Raw genomic sequence first — 19,427 nt, 5'->3', positions numbered from 1 at the left:
AGTTGTAGACGAAACGTATGCCACAAAAAACTGTAGACCATGCAGTCTTTTCCTCTATTGTATCACCACATAATGCTAGAACAATTCCCTTGGAATTGCTGGTGATGGAGGAGTAAGATGGCCAGCAAGATTTTTTTTAAGACAATTTTTGAATATTCTTTAATTTATGTGACTACTCACCATATTGAATTCAATCTTTATTTTATTCGTTCCAATCTTATTTATTAAGAGTTGAAAAAGTTTTAGTTGATGTACGGTAATTTTTTTTCTACAGAGCAAATAATTATGGACTAACTTAATTATTATTATCTAGAATTTGGTTTCAGCACCATATCCTCTGAGAAGAGACGTTTATGAGACGGAATTTTCCAAAATCAAAATCATCAGCGACATAATTGTAAAGACAGCCAATTATGTTGATCCCAGTTTACATTTAAGAATCAAATATCCAAATCACTGTTGTTATCTGTATGATTACAATAAAAAAAATATTCCTGATGTCATAAGAATTCCTCGAAAAATTTGTCAAAGTAAAAATGAAAATGATATGAATACATTTATTAAACAGAATATTAACCAAAATGAGAATGTAGAACAAATTGAAATGGAGCATCATTTTGATGAATTGTTAATAACTGAAAGTTCTCCTCGGAAAGAAAGTACCAACAAAAATCAACCTTATTTACTTACTAATGAATATTCCATGGACGTCAAAGATCAGTCTTCAGTTGATAATATACATATTCAGACCATGAAACGTTTCAAGGAAACTGCCGCAAGTCTTACCAAACAATTACATCAGCACTTAGAATTGCTTAGGACACCTTTGATTAGTTTTGATGACAATAATAATATTAGTTTCTCTAGTGATGAAGAACGAGCTTCTGTGCTCAACAAAATCAAATGCCTTAATCGAGGGAGTTCAAAAGATATCCGATATAGTAATGTTGAAAACTTGATTGAGCAGAATTCACACAAACAAAGTACAAGTATGCCTATAATGTGGTCAGAAATAGAAAGTATTGAAAAAAAGGAAGTTGAATGTAGTGACCAATTTGAAAGTAATAAAACTCTTAATTTAAACTGTGATGAAGAGGATTCATTAAGCAAAATTTCCAAGAATAATTTTGGTTGGGGTAATAAGTTCTGTCTGGATAGAGTAGTAATATTAAGTTCTTCCTCCACAGATATTACTCTCTGCAGAAAAGTAACAGGTAAGAAGGCTAATATTTTCATAAGTGTTGAATTGTTAATTGATATGAGAGAATTGTATTTATAAATACGAGGTCCGTTAAAGAAATGAGGTGAATTTTAATTTTTCTTAAAAAATATTTATTCATCAGTATCGATTTTGTCCCCTTCGAAGTCCTCTTCAGATATAATACACTTGTGCCGGGTTTTAAGATGATACTGCTTATTATTGATCGTACGACCATGTAGAAAGAACTCCTGATATATTACGCCACGGAAATCGAAGAAAAAATTAAGCAAAACCTTGACATTTGATCGAACTTGGCGTGCTTTTTTTAATCTTTGCTCTCCTCTGCTCTTCCATTGGGACGATGCCATGATACGTCATCAGTTATGACCCTTTCAAGTAAATCTGGATCGTCGTTACCATTATTCAACAATTCCTGAGCGATACGACGGTTTTTTTGGTCAAAATTCAGCAATTTTGAAACAAACTTCGCTGCCACACGCTTCATGACCAAAATTTACGAAAAAATTGCAAGGCATGAGCCAACCGATATGCCGACATCCTCAGCAACTTCTTTAATAGTGATTCGACGATTCTCCATAACAATTTTCTTCACTTTCTCAACATTTTCATCGGTTGTTGATGTGCTGGGGCGTACAGGGTGAGCGTCATTATTCATATTTTCTCCACTTTCTGGGAAAAGCTTGTACCACTTGTAAACATTTTTCCGACTCAGAGTTCAAACACCGTATGCTACTGTGAAAATTTCAAGTTTTTAAGAGCACTCAATTTCATTTTTTACAAAAAATTTGATGCAAATCCTTTGATCCATTTTTTCTATCGCTAATAAACTAATGTGCGTATCCCGCGAAGTTTGATCATTCACCTTATTTTTTGAACATACCTCGTATACCTATTACTTGAGTAAGGAACATCAGAATAGGAAAGAGAAGGCAAAATTGCAAATAAAGTTTCTGTTGGAAAAATGGGAGAACAAAAAACTTCTTTGTGCCGCGAATATAAAAAAAAAACATGATTGAATAGTTTCTAATTTCTTACTATCAGAAAAGACTTGTATTCTGAAAATTATCCTCTATTTCTATCTGATGTTTTGATATTGTTACATTTTTTACCTGTTATTTCTTGCTCATCTGTGAACCTGCTATAGTCACCAATTGGTAACAAACTTTTATCAGGGTTGATGATAGTTGAAGATTTCTAGAAGTTATTATGACTTCTTCCTAAATCAATTCTTCATTTAGCTGATATTTCTCATTTTCATCCACATTCAATTGTTCTTTCCTAATTAATCTCATTTTTCTAATCTCTCAAGAGATTTTCCACCAACACTGGTGATTCACAGGGTCTCCAAATCTTTTTCTAAGGAACATGAAACTTTCTTTTGAGAAGCGGATATTCAATATTATTATGTCTATGTGGGTAGCATTTCTAATACATGCTGTTGAAGGAATAGAGAGTGATGTGAGTGAGACAAGTAGCGTAAATTGTCTGTGAGATAATATTTACCTTGTTTAAGAGGCAAACTATCTCTGAAATTAGCAAGAATACGTTTTTTGATATGCTTTCTCGAATGAAAATAATTGCGTTTTTCCAACACTTCCGGTTACACCGGAAGTTGGTACCAACTTCTTCAATTCAAATGTAACACCCTGTATATTTTTACATTTTTGAATACCTGGCAATGAATACCTGTATGTCAGTTTATGTAATACACCCTATACCAAAAATGAACCATTCTCGAGATTTTCATTTGCTTACTCAAAAAAAATAGGTATTCGGCTCTCGAGTTATTCCCCCATTGAATTCAAAAGTTTGGTAGAATAATAAATAAGCTGGGAAAGAAAGGTTTTGGCTTCCTACTTTTCCATCTTCATTCAAAAAATGAGAATCATCCAAAGGAAGAAAACGAAAATTAACTTTCTACACATAGAAAAGAACATTGTGGATTTTTTTAATTCAACCTGAACGGGCAATTGGTTATTATATTTAAAATGAAAAAAATGTCAGTCTTTTTTGAGCCAGTTTCTCTCTTAGCTTACCCACCATAGAGTTTGTTTCAACTCTGATGGATCATTAGATATTTATTGAAACCATCTCCCGTTGATAAATGGAAAAGAGGAATATTTTTAAATGATGTGGAAAAACATTTGTATCGTTAGAATTTTTAACGATTTTTTGTGTGTATGTTGTTTTTTTTTATTTAGAATGAGTTTTTATGTATTTTGAAAACTGAAATAATTCCCACAAATATTGAATGATTTTCAGCCCGTGTCGCATGTTTTCACTGATTGAAAAGTAAATAATTGTTTAAACTGTGAGTAATATTTGGGCTTCCTAATAATTCCACAGTTTTGGATATGTAGATATTTCCCAAAATGATTACCTCGATCAGTTTGCCTCCTAATTTTTTCTGCTGCGCATGCTGAATTTCTAAAATGATTAATTGTACATATTACCATGTTGAAAAAATATTTTATTATCATCTGGTAAGTTATTAGAGGAGGTGGATTTATCATTCTATTACAATAATATTCTGCTTTCAATACTTGTGCTAATGATATACCAGCTCAAAATGAACTGACATTTTCTTTCTACATTCAGATTTTTCAGTCTATCCCAATCCTCTTGTTTTCTTGAAATGATCAACTCATTTTCCATAGTTATACTTCTTGTAGATATCTCAAGATAAGAAAGATTGTCAAATATTTATGAATGGTTGGAACTTCCAAAATCATTGATTTGTAAAGTTGTCCGATTTCCAAGTATTTAGCCAGTAATGTATGAAAGAAAAAAGTTTTTCTGGTGTGAAAGCGCTTTTTCGACCCGCTAAGGTCTCATCAGTGGTTCTAGGCTGAACCAAGAACGCTTTGCTGAAAGGACAAGCCTGAGAAAGTGAAGGCAATGGCATATCCCTTTACAAAAAAGTCAATTGTGGAATCGGCAGAAACTCGATACAGGAATATCAAAAATAAACGAGGCTCCCTAACCCCATCTGTTTCAATACCAAGCTTCAACATTGAACGCCAAACAGATTCATTCTCTCTTTCACTGCAGCTACCAGTACAAGGCAAATAGAAGATGGTAAAAGGTAAAACTGGAACCTATGGCATGGAATAAACCCAAAACAAGCACTTTTTTGGCTGGTATCTCAATCGCCACAAAAGAAATAACCAGGAAAGGAATTTCTGGCAAAAACATAATCTGCACTGACAGCAGACAAGCCCTATTAGCCTTAAACAGACAACGTGTTACCTCAGGGCTAGTACTAGAGTGCCACCAAGATTTAGTCAAAGCCTCGGTAGATAATAACATTGTCCTGAGTTGGGTAAAAGGGCACGACAGGAGTAAAGGTAATCGCATTGCCGACTCTTTAGTCGGCAATGCGCTTAAGGCTGGCCTAAGAATTTTAGAACCCAGTGGCACCCAGTGGCCAAATGTTACATCCATGCTCAATCCCTAAAGAGACGGGATGGAATCAATGGCTGCAATCTTGCCAGGATCACCCTGGGCGACCCTGGGAAGCTGGCGCCGAAGAAATATCTGGCGGTGACCAGGAAAAATTTACGTTTAACAGTAGAATTTCTGACTGGCCACTGTCAACTAAGGAAACACCTCCATAATATGGGGCTAGTGGACACACCTCTATGCAGGATGTGTGAGCAGGAAGATGAAACTGTCAGGCATGTTCTATGCGAGTGTCCGGAGTTATCGTCAATAAGAGAGTGTATGCTTGGCGAGTCTTGGCATACACCTACCAATATGAAGGAGACGTCTCTCAGTGACCTGTCCATCTTCCTTGAAAGGACAATGGGTCACATGTGGCCTAAGTGCTGTGGGCCTACACTCACCCTCTCTACTCTACAGATACAGATACAGATACAAGCACTTTTCCCAATCATTGCATTTTTGGTGATTGGGAAATATGCTTGTTTTGAACTAGAAGATGCTTTGTTTTTGGACTCCGGTTTTATCTTTGTCTTACAGTGAACGCTGCGGTACAAAGACAGAGCACGAATTTCGTTTGGCGATTCTATGTTGACGCTTGTTTTTGCAACGGACTGCCCTGGGGAGTCTCGTTTATCTTTGATATTCGAGGTTTGAGTTCTCCATAAATCCTATAGATGTCTTTGTAAGTGAAGATGTCATCGCCCTCATTTACTCAGGCTTGTTATTTAAGGACAGTTGCGGGGTTAAGCCAAGCACCACTAACGAGACCCGAAATGGCGCTGTCTGGTGTTGGATCAAGAATGCTTTGTTTTTGGGTTCTGGTTTCATCTAGTTGCAAGATATTCAGTAGGAACTAACAAAATAAATCATACTAATATAAATCAAAATTTAACAAACATTACAATGTGACCTATTTGACAAAGGACATACGAGTTCAAATCAGTCTAAACTTTTTTATTTTTTTCCATAAAATCATTTTATAGTAATAATTGACTTATGTCAGACAAATTGAAGCTTCGAAAAGTGTATAGTTGTAGTCAATAGATCATGTAGAATTTCTTTATTTATATGGTTATTGTTCACAAGAAAAAATCTGGAATATTTATTCAAAATTCTCTCATCACAACTGTTTATTAATTCAAACTCTTGCAAAATTTTATTTGATAAATTTACAATTTTGGGTGAAAATACTTATATTTAGTTATTTTCAGATTTTAAGGAACCCATAATCGAACCTGTATCAATAAGAAGATCGGAACGAATTCGTGCCATACAAAACAAAAACGTTATTTTTTCTTTGGATGGTACTGTAGATTCCTGTTCTTCAGATGATGAAAGAACTGAACGTAAACGCAAAAAATCTTTGAAGGGAACGCCGTCTAGGGAATCTCGAAGGTATAAGGCGTTGCCGATATCAGTTAATAAATCTCCTAAAGTTCAGATTAACCCGGAGAGATCAGGTAAATATTCTTTATTAACGAATTTCCAATACAAATTATTGGTCAAGTATAATATTAGGTTGTTTCAAAAGTTTTGTTCGTTTGTATAAATCTAATTCAAACTGCAATATCTTAGTGAATACTCATTCAATTCAATCGAAATAAATGCCATTTGAATCAGTGCACTTTTGCCAAAGTGACACAAGTCGATTACTTCTGAAGGCCGTTTTTGCCTGGTCCTGATTGGCGGAGGTTTTACCAGTGAGAAAGTTATCGAAGTGTTTGAAAAGATAGTAGTCGATTGGCGTGAGGTCTGTGGAGTATGGTGGGTGAGGCAGAAATTCGACGCTCAATTCATTTAATTTAAGGACGGTGATTTGTGAAACGTGCGGAGGGGTGTTGTCGTGTTCTGTTGACCACTATCGTCTGCTGCTAACTCAATTTTTAATACGTTTAGTCGATTTACTTACACTAGGACTCTGCTGTCATTTAATTTAAGGACGGTGATTTGTGATGGGTGTTGTCGTGGAGCAAGATTGGACCTCTCCTGTTGACCACTACCGTCTGCTGCTGACGCAATTTTCGATACATATCGTCGATTTCCTTACAATAGGATTCTGCTGTGATGGTTTGCAGGAAGTTATGATGAATCACACCAGCCGTTGACTACCATAAAGTGACCGTGCCCTATTTTTGGTAGGTTTTACCTTTGGGGAGTGCCTGGGTGGCTCATCGGTGTCCAACCACTGTCCTGAACGTCTCTTGTTGTCGTAGAACTTTTTATCATACGATCTTTTTTTTATGACACGATCAAAAAAGGATCGTTTTGGTTCCCCAACTTTTCGTCACCTTTCCAATACGTTTCAAACCATCAAAAATCGTATGGCAACTTACGCCCTGTTCTTCCGCCATTCCACGCATCGTTTGTGATGGGTCAGTCTCCATCAGGGTTCCCAAATCTTCGTTCTGAATTACTGATGTGTTCATTAACGCATCATTGCCAAATGCCTGGTTGATTTTTCAGGCTGTTTCCGCAGCGCTTTGGTTCAATTTGAATTCGTAGAGAAAAATAGGCCAAACATCTCCAAACGACTTCATATAGTAGTAATAAGCTGAAAAAAGTCAAAAAATTAAAATTTTGAACAAAATGAACATCACCAAAAAATTAAAATTTTGAAAAAGTAAACAGCATCAATGTATAGAGTACAAAATTCTCCATCGATCAGTATATACCACTACACGTAGAATAAATATTTATTGAGATATGGAGCTATAAAAACACATGACATTGAAACTGACAAAACTTTTGAAACAACCTAATATGATATTCACTTCAAATAATTCGAGAGTATTATCAGTTAACCTCCAAGTTTTTATTTTAAGGATATTCATAATAGGAGTTCAAATACCATTTTAATTAGTTGAAGGAATCTTCTGCTACTACATTTTTATATTGGTCTCCAACAGGTAGTAAATTAGAGCAATAAACATAAATATATCAATATGAAATGAAAACATTGAAATAGTGCAAGAAGTGAAATATCGTGGCTTCAAAATAGATAACTTAATGACTTTCAAAAGCCATTTCAATTACGTTCATAGCAAAATAAGTAAAAAAATATTCTTTTTTTCATGAATACGTCAACAATTATCTTTCTCTACATCTATAACGGTCTATAAAACTATAATCCAACCTCACTTTGAATATTGTCCAAGTTTACTGTCGTAGCTTGATTCTAACAGTATTGTTGCGTTCTCAAATGCAAGAAGTCCACTTCTATCGATACAATGTTAGTTGTACTGAACTGGAATCCATTAAAAACCCGATTATATTATCTTTCAATGATTTTTATTTATAAAATGTTGAAAGGACAGTTACCTTCATATTTTAATCAATTTATCACATTCAATAATCAAATTCACAATTACCAGACCAGAGGAAGTTCTAACTTTCATGTAAATAGAACCAATTACAAAAAAAAAACCTGAATTCTTCATGTCACAAAGGATTGATTCAATATGATAATTTACCCATTCATATCAAGGATAGTGCATCACTGAGTTTATTAAAGTGCAATCTTCTGGGGTATATCAATGAAAAATAACCTTCATCTTTTGTATATTAGGATTTCTATGTCAAATAAATATTTTTATTATAATTTGAGAGGAATTATAATTTTTTCCATAGAATCATCAGTTTACAATATTATTATATTAAAAAGATTATTTCTTAAGTGTTTTATCAAAGTAAATGTTCAATACAAGAGGCTCCATTGACAGGCTATGAAGTAATTTTTATTACATTTGTACGAATAAACAATTCATGACTCCTCAGCTAGATAACCCAAATTAAAACTTAAAGGTAATAAGAGAACTGGATCCTAATTTGCAAAATGTACCAGTTTTTGAATATCTGAGAGTAGTTATAAACATATGTTTCACCATTCTGATTCGTATCAAACATTTTTATATCATATTAAGGATACTGTTCGAAATGTTGTCTCCTCAATTGTAACTGAACATGGAAAAATTCCATCTCAAGATGAGATATCTGTATTTATCTGGTTCCACTTTTTCAGCGAGCAAATGTGAGGTGTCTATGAATACACAGAAGTGAGTTGATATATTTTTTTGAATCGGGTAAGCTTGGCAATAAATTCTTAATTGCATATGTGCTGAATCAACTAATTTGATTGGAATATGCAAAAGGGTGTTTTGCTATTGTTGAATATTTGAAAATATTGCAATAAAATAAAAGTATCAATGCAGAAATTGGACTTCTTAGTGGCTTTGAAAAAAGAAGAGAGTTTTTTTGTTTTCAATTCATGCAGCCAGGTTAGCCGTCATGAATATACAAAGTTGAAAAAATAGAAGTACCTAGAAAGCGATTGTAGATGGAGGTGTACGTTTAAGAAATAATTTGGGATTTTGTAGACCATCTCATTTCTTTGTAAAAAAATTCCCACATGATAAATGGAACCAGTTTGAACACTGTAATGGTTGCCAAATGGCCCTAGCCCTTAAAACTTGGAGTGTCTCAAATCAAATAACTCAATTGATTCATCACACTAGTATAAACCAGTGTACAAAACAAGGCTGTTCTGTTTGTAATTTCTTTCCTTCCAAATCGTCCCAAAAATGATGTTCAATAATTTGTCTAAAATGGTCTCATCGCAGTGTCACCCCAATATAAGTAATAATTATATTGATCAATGAATGAGCATCCACTAATGTGAGTTTTAGGACCCTTACAACTTCAGACTCTTTCCAAGAATCCCACCTTAAACTGTCTCGAATGTCGAAACGTTTTCTGTGTCTCTAAAATTGGTTTTTGTGGGCTCTACAAGCCGCGTGTCTTGTGAAACTTTGTCACCTGCTATAGAAAGAGAAATTTCTTCTTTTGGCCTAGATTTCCGCCACTGAATGATCGGCTCATTATTTACTATTCTGAAAAAAATCTGTTTTTCTGTTAACCATCTGCCATCCCTACGAACGACAACCCTCAGAAGTCGAACCTTGTGCGAGCTAAGGATTAACGAGGTCTTACCTTTTAACGTGTGATTCCTAACACGGGTTGGACGATAGCAAGTGAAGATCGATTGTTCAGACTAGGGTTCGAATCACCCATCAACACGGCAGTCAATTCAAGTGAGTCAAAGCACCCACGTCGAACCGCTTGGCTACCGACCGACCTTGTACTATCACTCAATTTTTTTTGCTTCATATTTTTTAGTTTTTGTATGGAGGGGATTTCATTAAATTCAAAGAGCAATAAGAGCTTTGAATTTAAAAGAATATAACTGTATTAAATAGAAACAAAACATGTAAAACGAATAAGTTTCCAAGAAAGGAAAATAAATCAAAGCGTCTCTTTGTGAGCGACCGTTTAACACAAAACAATAGATCTATATTCTTCAAGAAGATATGATTCGGTTGTTTCTAATGATTAAGTACTTGAGCGAAAACGAAGAAAATATATAATAATAATAAACCACCCTAATTTTACCTCTGATGGTTATAGTAACTGATTTTTATATGATATCTACGATATTTGAGATAAAACAAGCTTGGAGCAATGGAAATCGAGATATCATGTTTTTTGTGATAAAATGGAAAGTTCTGAAGTTAAACAATGATCCATCAGTGTTGCCTTAATATCTATCATTTGACAGATTAAGTCTGATGAACAGAATTTTAGCAGTAATGAGAACACTTCGCAAAAATTCACACGATCGACAACTTACAACGTAATCAAAAATTGTTTATCAAATGTGGAGATGAACAAATTCTCCTTTGCACCATCACGGTAGTTTGATTGGTTGACTTGGGTGATTTGCTTCATTCACTCAATCAACCGCTGTGTAAACAGGTGATTTGAAGCGCAAGGCCGGACGATCGATTTTCACTTCCTATATCGTCCAACCCGTGTTAGGAATCACACGTTAAAAGGTAAGACTTCCTTAGTCCTTAGCTCGCACAAGTTCGGACTTTTGAGAGTTGTCGTTCGAAGGGGGGCGACAGCTGGTTGAGGGAGAAACAGATTTTAACAGACAGGCAGATATAATTAACTCGATTGATTGGTGTGTGGCGCCATGGCAATGGAACTAATCACGTAATCAAGAATGTGACAAATGTTACAACTAAAATTCACCAAATGAAAAAATATTTTGAAGGGTTATGTTGTCTACAAGATAAGATTTAACTTGCCACTTTGGGTAATCTATTCTTCTTAAAATTGATGGGTTCCATTTAATTATCATGTGTTAACCACAGTTATCAAGTCAATTTTAATTTGGCTTTACTGTAGATGAGTAGGAAATAATTGAGAACTTTCTTTTATTTTTTCAATGTTATCAGAAAGTCGTGTTTCTGCATTCAAAACTGTATTTAATGACATATAATTTCATATAAAAAAAAATATTTATCCAGTCAGATTAATAAGTTGTAAAAAGTTGTATACACACCTTATTGCATGATACTTTAGTAATGTTTAATCTCAGTGTAAGTTGATATAATTAAGATCAAACTATAAGTTGAAATAAGATTAATTTTAAGAGGTAAAAAGAATGAACAATTTCTCTGCATGGTGATTAGGAAAATGGTGATTTTCATTAGTTTGGACTTCCATTGTCTGATATGATTTCACTATGATTCAAAATATATGAACAAATAAAATTAGAATCAATAGCTAAATATCAGTTATATTAAGCCTGAAATGAAAATACAATACAATGAATAAAATAAACAAGATACAAAATGAAAATGACTACAGAGTAAAAAAAGAAAAAAAAAAAGATTGTGGACACTAACAATTGATTTTATCTATTAATTCTAATTTTATTTGTTCTTTCATAGATTTTGAATCATAGTGGAATCATATTAGACAATGGAAGTCCGAACTAATGAAATTCGCTATGAAACATTGTCAACCACTTTCAAACAAAGGAAAATGGTTATTTGCTTTGTGAAACGTTAAGTTACCATCCATACTCAATGCTGTCGTACAAAGTGTCTGCTGATTGATTGGTGTAGGGTAGAATTTTTTAGGTGAAACTTCAATTGGCATAGAAAATAACAAAATCAACCAAAAATCTGGTAATGCAGGATATTTCTCTTGTAGGATAATGAATTACAGTAGGAGCTTCTTTTATAATTGGCTTGTTGAAGACTTAGGTACAAAATTGAATGTTACTATTTTCAACATTGATTGATTGATGAGATAATAGGCAAGGAAGCGATCAAGTCCCAAAATACCAAACTGGTATTTTGACATATAATGTCTGAAGATTAGCCATGAAATAAAAGAGGAGGAAGCGACTAAGTCTCAAAATACCAAAATAATATTTATTTTAAATGATTAGATATGAAATAATTCTGAGCTTATTCCTATTCTGTTGAAGCATTTCATAAGTTCTTTCCTCAGTCAATCCTTTTATAAAAGTGTGTGTTCCCAGATTTTCTCAGAAATCGTTGTGTTTTTTATTTATCCATTTTGCTTCCTGGTTCTGTACCAATGATTTTGGTATCCCATTTTCGGGGCTTATACAGGGTGTTTCAGAATTCGACGGACAAACTTATACCACGTCATTCCTCTTGCAAAATGATGAAAAATGAGGTAGGACATGTGTGTCCGGAAATGAGCCGTTTCAGAAATACAGGGCGTTGAAGTTGCAAAATAAAAAGACCCTTTTCGTCGTAGCTCCCGGACTAAAAGGAATAAGTTAATGAAACTCAGCAAATCGATTACGAGCTAGAATGTGCTTCCTCCAGTGGTATGTTTGCTTCAGTATCAGTAGCCAGTGGCGTTCCAGCGGGGTACTAGCTTATATTTCCCCCCTTATTTTTTACGCCACTGACATTATATCCACAACCGTCTTTTTTTTGAATTCCTTGATCAATTTTACGTAAAAACCAAATAAACATTCACTATGAAAAAACCAGTAGTTTTCGAGAAAAATTGAGTTGAACTGATACGTGCATTCTTATATGGGAATAATCGATTAAAATAATCGAAATTCCAAAACCAAAATTATTTGAACTCTTTTATGATTTTACCATTAATTTAGCGCTTGTGGGTTTTCTTATCATCGTACCAATTTTTGTTATGTTTAGCATATTGTAATGACAAATCATAACTCTTGAGGCTTATTTTCGTGCTTGTCAATAGATTTCATTGTTGAAATGTTTTCATTGTTCTCAGATCTTCGAGTGACTTTGTGATCTGAAAAAAAGTGACCCCAAATAAAATTTGCGATCATTCGGAATCTCGACTGAGTTAGGCTCCAATAATCCTAAAATAACACCATTATTCTGGATTTTGGGAAAATTATTTTTTGTTCACAATTATCCTGTCTTTCCCATTCGTGAAATCACACTTCTCTTTGTAGAATCGTAAATATCTTGAAGAATATTTATTAATAAGAAAATGAAAAACATTCTCAAAGTATACAGTGTTTTCAAATTTTCACAGATGAAGCCGAAAAACAAAATTTTACCAGTAGACTCTAATTATACGCCTGAAAAAAAGAAATGTATTTGGAAGAAGTCAATTTATTTGAATAACCATCTGATAAGATCTTCGCTAACTCTAGTCAGTAAATGAAGTTTTTTAAATAAATGAAGAAATGGAAGTTGTCTATTTACAGCTAATTACATAACTCTTAGTTGGATGTCGGTACTCATAATTCATCTTTGAGTAGAAATATCATGTTCAAAATATACCTTCTCTACACATATTTTAGATAATGTGATAAGAAACAATACTGTTGAAATTCTAGAACAGTGAGTCATAAACACGAATATCTTTTTTTGAAATTTACATTGAAAATTCAAATGTGCTTTTGAATAATAATGAGAACATCTGATGAATAATCAATAGGGTAATTGTTCGAAATTTTTTCCGTCAACACTTATACACGATCTGCAACGGCGCAACATAGAAAATCGCACTTTTTCAAATGATTCTAAATTTTCGGCAATCGTTATCGATGCAGCTTGGATGCGGGCGACTAATTCTTCTTGGCTTTTTGGTTCTGTTTCATAAACCAGTGACTTCATATGACCCCAAAGAAAATAGTCAACAGGATTCAAATCTGGTGATCTGGCAGGCCATTTGTGGGGTCCACCTCGACCAATCCAATTGTCACCGAATTTCCGATTTAGGGACTCTCTAGCAGCTAACGAAAAATGAACAGAAGCACCGTCGTGCTGAAACCACATTCCATTCCGGATATTCAGAGGAACATCTTCTAACAATTCAGGCAATACTTCTCCCAAGAAAGTGCTATAATTGTCCCCATTCAAATTATCTGGTAAAAGATAAGGACCAACTAAACGGTTTTCTACTATTCCTGCCCAAACATTCAATGAAAATTTTGTTTGATGGCCATGAGGATGAATAGCAAAAGGATTTTCCTCGGCCCAAATATGGCTATTGCGAGAATTGAAAATACCTTCCCTTGTGAATTTTGCCTCATCAGTGTATAACACTTGCTTGATAAATTCCGGATTATTTCTCCACATACTTAAAAACCATCGAGAAAATTCAATTCGATCTGGATAGTCCTCTGGTTTCAGTGCCTGAACTTTTCTCAGTCGATATGGGTATAACTGCTGTTCATGCAAAGTCCTCCAAACAGATGATGAAGACACATGCAGCACTCTAGCTATAGATCTACTACTTTCAGACGGATGTTCAGCAGCATAGTTCAATATCTCCTCTTCTGTGATATAATTTCTTACAGTTCTCTGTATACCTGCATTCCTTCTGGTAATTAAAAAACTTCCTGTTTCCCTGAGTCTTCTGTCCACGTTTTCGAACGTTTTCAAATTAGGAATTCTATTTCTTCCAGGAAAATTTTCACGATACATTCTTTGTGCCAACCTTCCATTTCGTCCCGATTTTCCATAAATAAGGTGCATGTCCGCTAACTCTTCGAATGTAAAATTCATTTTTATTATACGAAATACACAATCAAACACTTTCTGACAGCTACGTTAACTTGGAAGTGTCATACGAATGTCATTTCATTTCCACAGCCCCCTAACAAATTTATTGTTGTCATTGAATAAAGTAATCCTCATTGCTTAGGTGGATCAAAGATTGTTATAAGTCACGTGAATGTATTCTGAAACTATTCAACCAGTGGCTGAAGAACTCGAGAATATCGGTACAGTTATCTAACAAAACTATAATAGATATGCCCAGGAAACATTGTAGATGGCTAAGGTTGAAACAAGTAATGGTATTTTGGTTAATCGATAAAACTTGGATTTTTACCCAGTGAGAGAAGATAATTCGATAAAACATTCTGAGTTCAGTTTTGCCAACTATTCGTAATTGTCTTTGAAAATCGTTTGGATGGAACATTTTATTAAAAAATAAATCTCGAGGTAAAGCCATTCAGTAGGTCTGCGGGCTCACAACATATCTGCAAAAAAAGTTGGTAAAATGGTAGAAAATCCGCAATATGTTGCCGAAGTGAATAATTTTTCAAGCACACAATGAATGGTAGAATGATGAAAGAGTTCAAATAATTTCGGTTTTGGAATTTCGATTATTTTACTCGATTATCAATATTCCCATATGAGAATGCACCTATCAGTTCAACTCAATTTTTCTCGAAAACTACTGTTTTTTTCATAGTGAATGTTTATTTGGTTTTTACGTAAAATTGATCAAGGAATTCAAAAAAAAGACGGTTGTGGATATAAAGTCAGTGGCGTAAAAAATAAGGGGGGAAATATAAGCTATTACCCCGCTGGAACGCCACTGGCTACTGATACTGAAGCAAACATACCACTGGAGGAAGCACATTCTAGCTCGTAATCGATTTGCTGAGTTTCATTAATTTATTCCTTTTAGTCCGGGAGCTACGACGAAAAGGGTCTTTTTATTTTGCAACTTCAATGCCCTGTATTTCTGAAACGGCTCATTTCCGGACACACATGTCCTACCTCATTTTTCATCATTTTGCAAGAGGAATGACGTGGTATAAGTTTGTCCGTCGAATTCTGAAACACCCTGTATATGGAGTTGCTATTAACACACTCATCAGCTTTTTCATTGGTTGTGACTCCTGAGTGACCTGGTACCCAGTAAAGAGTCAATTTGTTCGTGTTCACCAGTTGCCTCAGCCATTCCCAAAAGAATTCTCGGATGTACCAAGTGTAGCCTATAGGGGTCTTCTCGGTCCACCCATTTCGTAGAAGACTCAAATTAATACTAGGTACGCATTGTAGGATTGCATACATTTCCGCTCGGAACCCTGATGTGAAGTGATCCTAATATAAGTTTATATCAACACGTCTGCATACAGGGTATATCTGCCAAACATGTCCTCGGAATGACTATTTCATCATCCACTTTTAACTTCAACTATGAAGTTTGTGTCGCAAGTGTACTTCTGTGTCATGTGGTTCTTGAACATGTTTTGTAAAATTTTTATTTTACCTGATATCAATAGCTTGGTGAATTTTACAATTTAATTTAACCCACTACCGCTTTCTCCATTTCAATAATTGAAAGAGGTAGATCTAAGCGTTTCTTCAATGCTACTGTTGATGTGATCTCATCAAACAAGCAAGTCTTTACACACTGCTTGGTTTGTTAAGAGGTAATTGTTTCTTGTCTGGCCACCAAACCATATGTTGCCGTGGGTTTTTAACCATAATTGAATATAGAGAATACATTGTGTATGGTCACATCAGGGTCTAGTATTACGCCCAGATATTCAATCTCTCCGACTACTGTATACCTTCAACTCGCGTTTTAGAGATCCTGGCCCTTTTATCTTGATCTTTTTGGTCACTGTTACTACACTCTATTTGGATGTTTTTATGTTGAGCCTTTCTTCCTTGGTCCTTCTGAATATAATGTTCAGGGCCTGCTACATACATTCCCTCACTATATCATTATATTTGACCTGGAGTAAGGATGTTTGCATAGTCCAGTACTTATCCATTATGGTTTCGAAGATCTAGTAACTTGCTTATTGCAGGTTCCATAACAGTGAGAACTGAACCCATGTTCTGTTCTTTAATTTGATGTGGATTCATATTCACAACCAGTAAATCTACGTTTGAAAAGGTTTTTTTAACAGATTGCACAAGTTAGATTTCATACTGTTAAAGAAACTGAGGCAATAAACTCCTATAATTTCATATGAGCCTTTGAATTGACTTGACTGCTCCCTCTTTCTTTGTCTCATAACTTGTTATCGCCAACTTACTTGATATTGGCATTGAAAGCAATCATTTTTATTATGATGAATTTGTTGCCTGTTTCTGAATTCAAGAAATGTGTTACTTGAAATATTATAACACACGCCATCCTAATTTGATCGTACTTTCAGAACTTGTTCAATATAATATGAATATAATGTGCAGATAGTTTTTGCATAAAACTTTTCCTTCAATGAAATCATTTGAGACATCCTGCCTATCCAGATTCACTATATGATTTGCACCTCTGCACGTTCTACTCACAAATAGCACAGCCAAAACAACTTCATTATTTTGTAACGCAAAACTTATTTGGACGATGAAGATTGCAGAAAAATATGTGTTTTAGCAAATCTGTAAATTCTACAAAAAAATATTATAAAAAACCGATAAAAGATACCTGTTTAGTAATCCTTAATCATTATATAGATTTCAACCAGTTTTGGTGTCATTATCTAGGAAAGTTCCCGTTTTCTCTCATATATTTGGTTACTATACTAACAGTAAAGATTTATTAAAAAAAATGATGTTATACATCAATGCAGGCGATAGGGCGATTGTTTATTATCTTACTACTTGACTGTTTTGTTGCTTTTTGAATGTGTGCTGCCATGAAAAATTAAGCAAATTCAGTTCAATCCGCCACTGAGTCTACAGACTAAACGACCTCAACTGACCTCCCTTCAATATCAGAGCAAGATATTTTCAGTTCTCCAACTCTTGATCATCTTAAGAAACCTATTTTCAGTTCTCCATCTCTTGATCATCTTAAGAAACCTAGGAGGCTAGGAGATGCAACCAGGAAGCGACTTATCATCTCCTCAAGAGCAGGATATATTATGAATTTGCCTTACACCGTAGTAGAATCTGCAACCAAGAGAGGAATCAAACTTCCCTTGTACAGGTCATTAGATACTTCCACTCAAATGATGATTTACCCACATCAAGGACGAAAAAGCCTTGTATGGCTGAATTTATTGTATCTTCAAGTATATCTGACTTACAGATGCGTTCATATGGAAAGGTTCAGGTCCCTCCTAAACACTCGTTTAGGAGGGAAACTTAAACTTTAAATATCGGACAACCTCATCTTTGAATATCCGACCTCAACTTTGAATATCCGACAATCTCAATATCGACTAATCAACTGGGATCTCTTCAGTATTCCAGAAGATGAAGATGATTAAATTTACGATTCCAGAGCTGCACTTTCCGTCTCGGATGGTTACAGGTGTTCTTAGAGGATCAGAAGAGCATCTCCTGCCTGGTGGGTACAGTAGCACAATGCAGCTACAGGAAGACGACTCCCTGAAATATTTTGTCGAGATTTCATTATATTTTTGCAATCTCTCATACATTTTAAGTTATTTGGAACATTCCAACTACACTATTCGCAGCCAACCAATCAGCAGGCGTAGAGGCACCTGTGCACTTCGACCGCATTTCAACCTGTTGGAGAATTCAGTCACGTAGGCACCTTCGACTGAAGCACATCAGCTCGCTCAATGTCGGCCACCCATGCGAAAATACGCAAATTCTTTCGTGAGGAAAACTAAGGACATTTATACATGATTAAAATTTTCAGTTCATTATGTTCAGCTTTCTGAATAAAGGATTGATTATGTTGTATCTTGTTGAACTTCGTTGTATTTTCTACAGTGATACAGTCCGCTAAACCTTTGTAAAGAATAAGATCGCCGAATTTCTTCAAGTGACTATTCTTGCAACATGCTTCACAGGAGACCTATTTCACACTTGCGTTGCTCACCTACCTAAGGAAGGTAGTCGCAGATTGACAGCCAATCAGGTTTTTTATAGATTCAGAAAAAATGAAATATGGTCTTTCATCCTTGGAGTGAACAATTCTTCACACGGAAATTCCAGGATAGGACCTGGTTTTCAGGGTATGGCCAAGTATCACATATTGGCTTCATTAAGAAGTTCCAATAGGTTTCGACTCAATAATAAGCTTTACAAAAAACTATTGTTTGAAGGAAGTTTTTTTTCTTTGCTGCATCCCCGACCTCAAGAGTCCAAAATAAACCGGATCACCAGTGAGACGACGATTTTTGTTTTCTCCAGTGCCCAGCCCATCTTGGAACCTTTCTAGTTTTTTTACTACACATGCTTACTGCTTGACTAAACCCAGAGGCTGAAAGGTATTATGTGATGTCTCGGGTTTAATTTTATTCTTCTGTGATTTGATATGTAGTAAAATTCATTAGGTATTACTTGAAAATGGGACAAGGATGACACTGAAGCTGTTTTTTAGGCTCACAAAAGCACAAATAACCTGAAATTAAATTGCATGGGTTGCCGACGTGGAAAAATGTCATGTGCCTAGGCTAGACAGATCTTGCGCACCCAATTTGCCTTTGTGCGCTTTTTTGTTCTTTATCATAAAAATTGTAGTTATAGGAAAAAAAATTAGCCCAAACGAGACAGATATATTTTAGAGAATTTACAGAGGTATTAGAATCCCTGGAAGAAGTGTATAGACTTTGAAGGAGATTATGTTGAAAAAGTAGGGGAAAAACTAGAAAAACATAGTTGTGTCTCCAGTCATAACAGGTTCTTATTGATCAACCCACGTCGAGATA

General features: G+C 34.9%; 1 protein-coding gene across 4 annotated transcripts in view; it reads left to right on the top strand.

Moving 5' to 3' along the window:
• DNApol-zeta (DNA polymerase zeta catalytic subunit) overlaps positions 1-19,427 on the top strand; it is a 56,098-nt gene that overhangs the window by 16,814 nt on the left and 19,857 nt on the right. For 2 of the 4 annotated variants that reach the window (XM_074177195.1, XM_074177199.1), the window contains exons 7-9: positions 327-1,214; positions 5,878-6,126; positions 8,685-8,718. In XM_074177195.1, the coding sequence (XP_074033296.1) occupies positions 327-1,214; positions 5,878-6,126; positions 8,685-8,718 (1,171 nt within the window). The remainder of the gene's footprint in view (positions 1-326; positions 1,215-5,877; positions 6,127-8,684; positions 8,719-19,427) is intronic. The other 2 variants (XM_074177197.1, XM_074177198.1) reach the window with 2 other exon arrangements.

Source organism: Leptinotarsa decemlineata, unplaced genomic scaffold (assembly GCF_025532065.1).
Source record: "Leptinotarsa decemlineata unplaced genomic scaffold, Ldec_3_MD MMD2_tig00002159_RagTag_RagTag, whole genome shotgun sequence".
In the NCBI taxonomy this organism is placed as follows: Eukaryota; Metazoa; Arthropoda; class Insecta; order Coleoptera; family Chrysomelidae; genus Leptinotarsa; species Leptinotarsa decemlineata.
The sequence above is the reverse complement of the archived record's forward strand: the minus strand, read 5'-3'. Positions and strand labels throughout refer to the sequence as shown.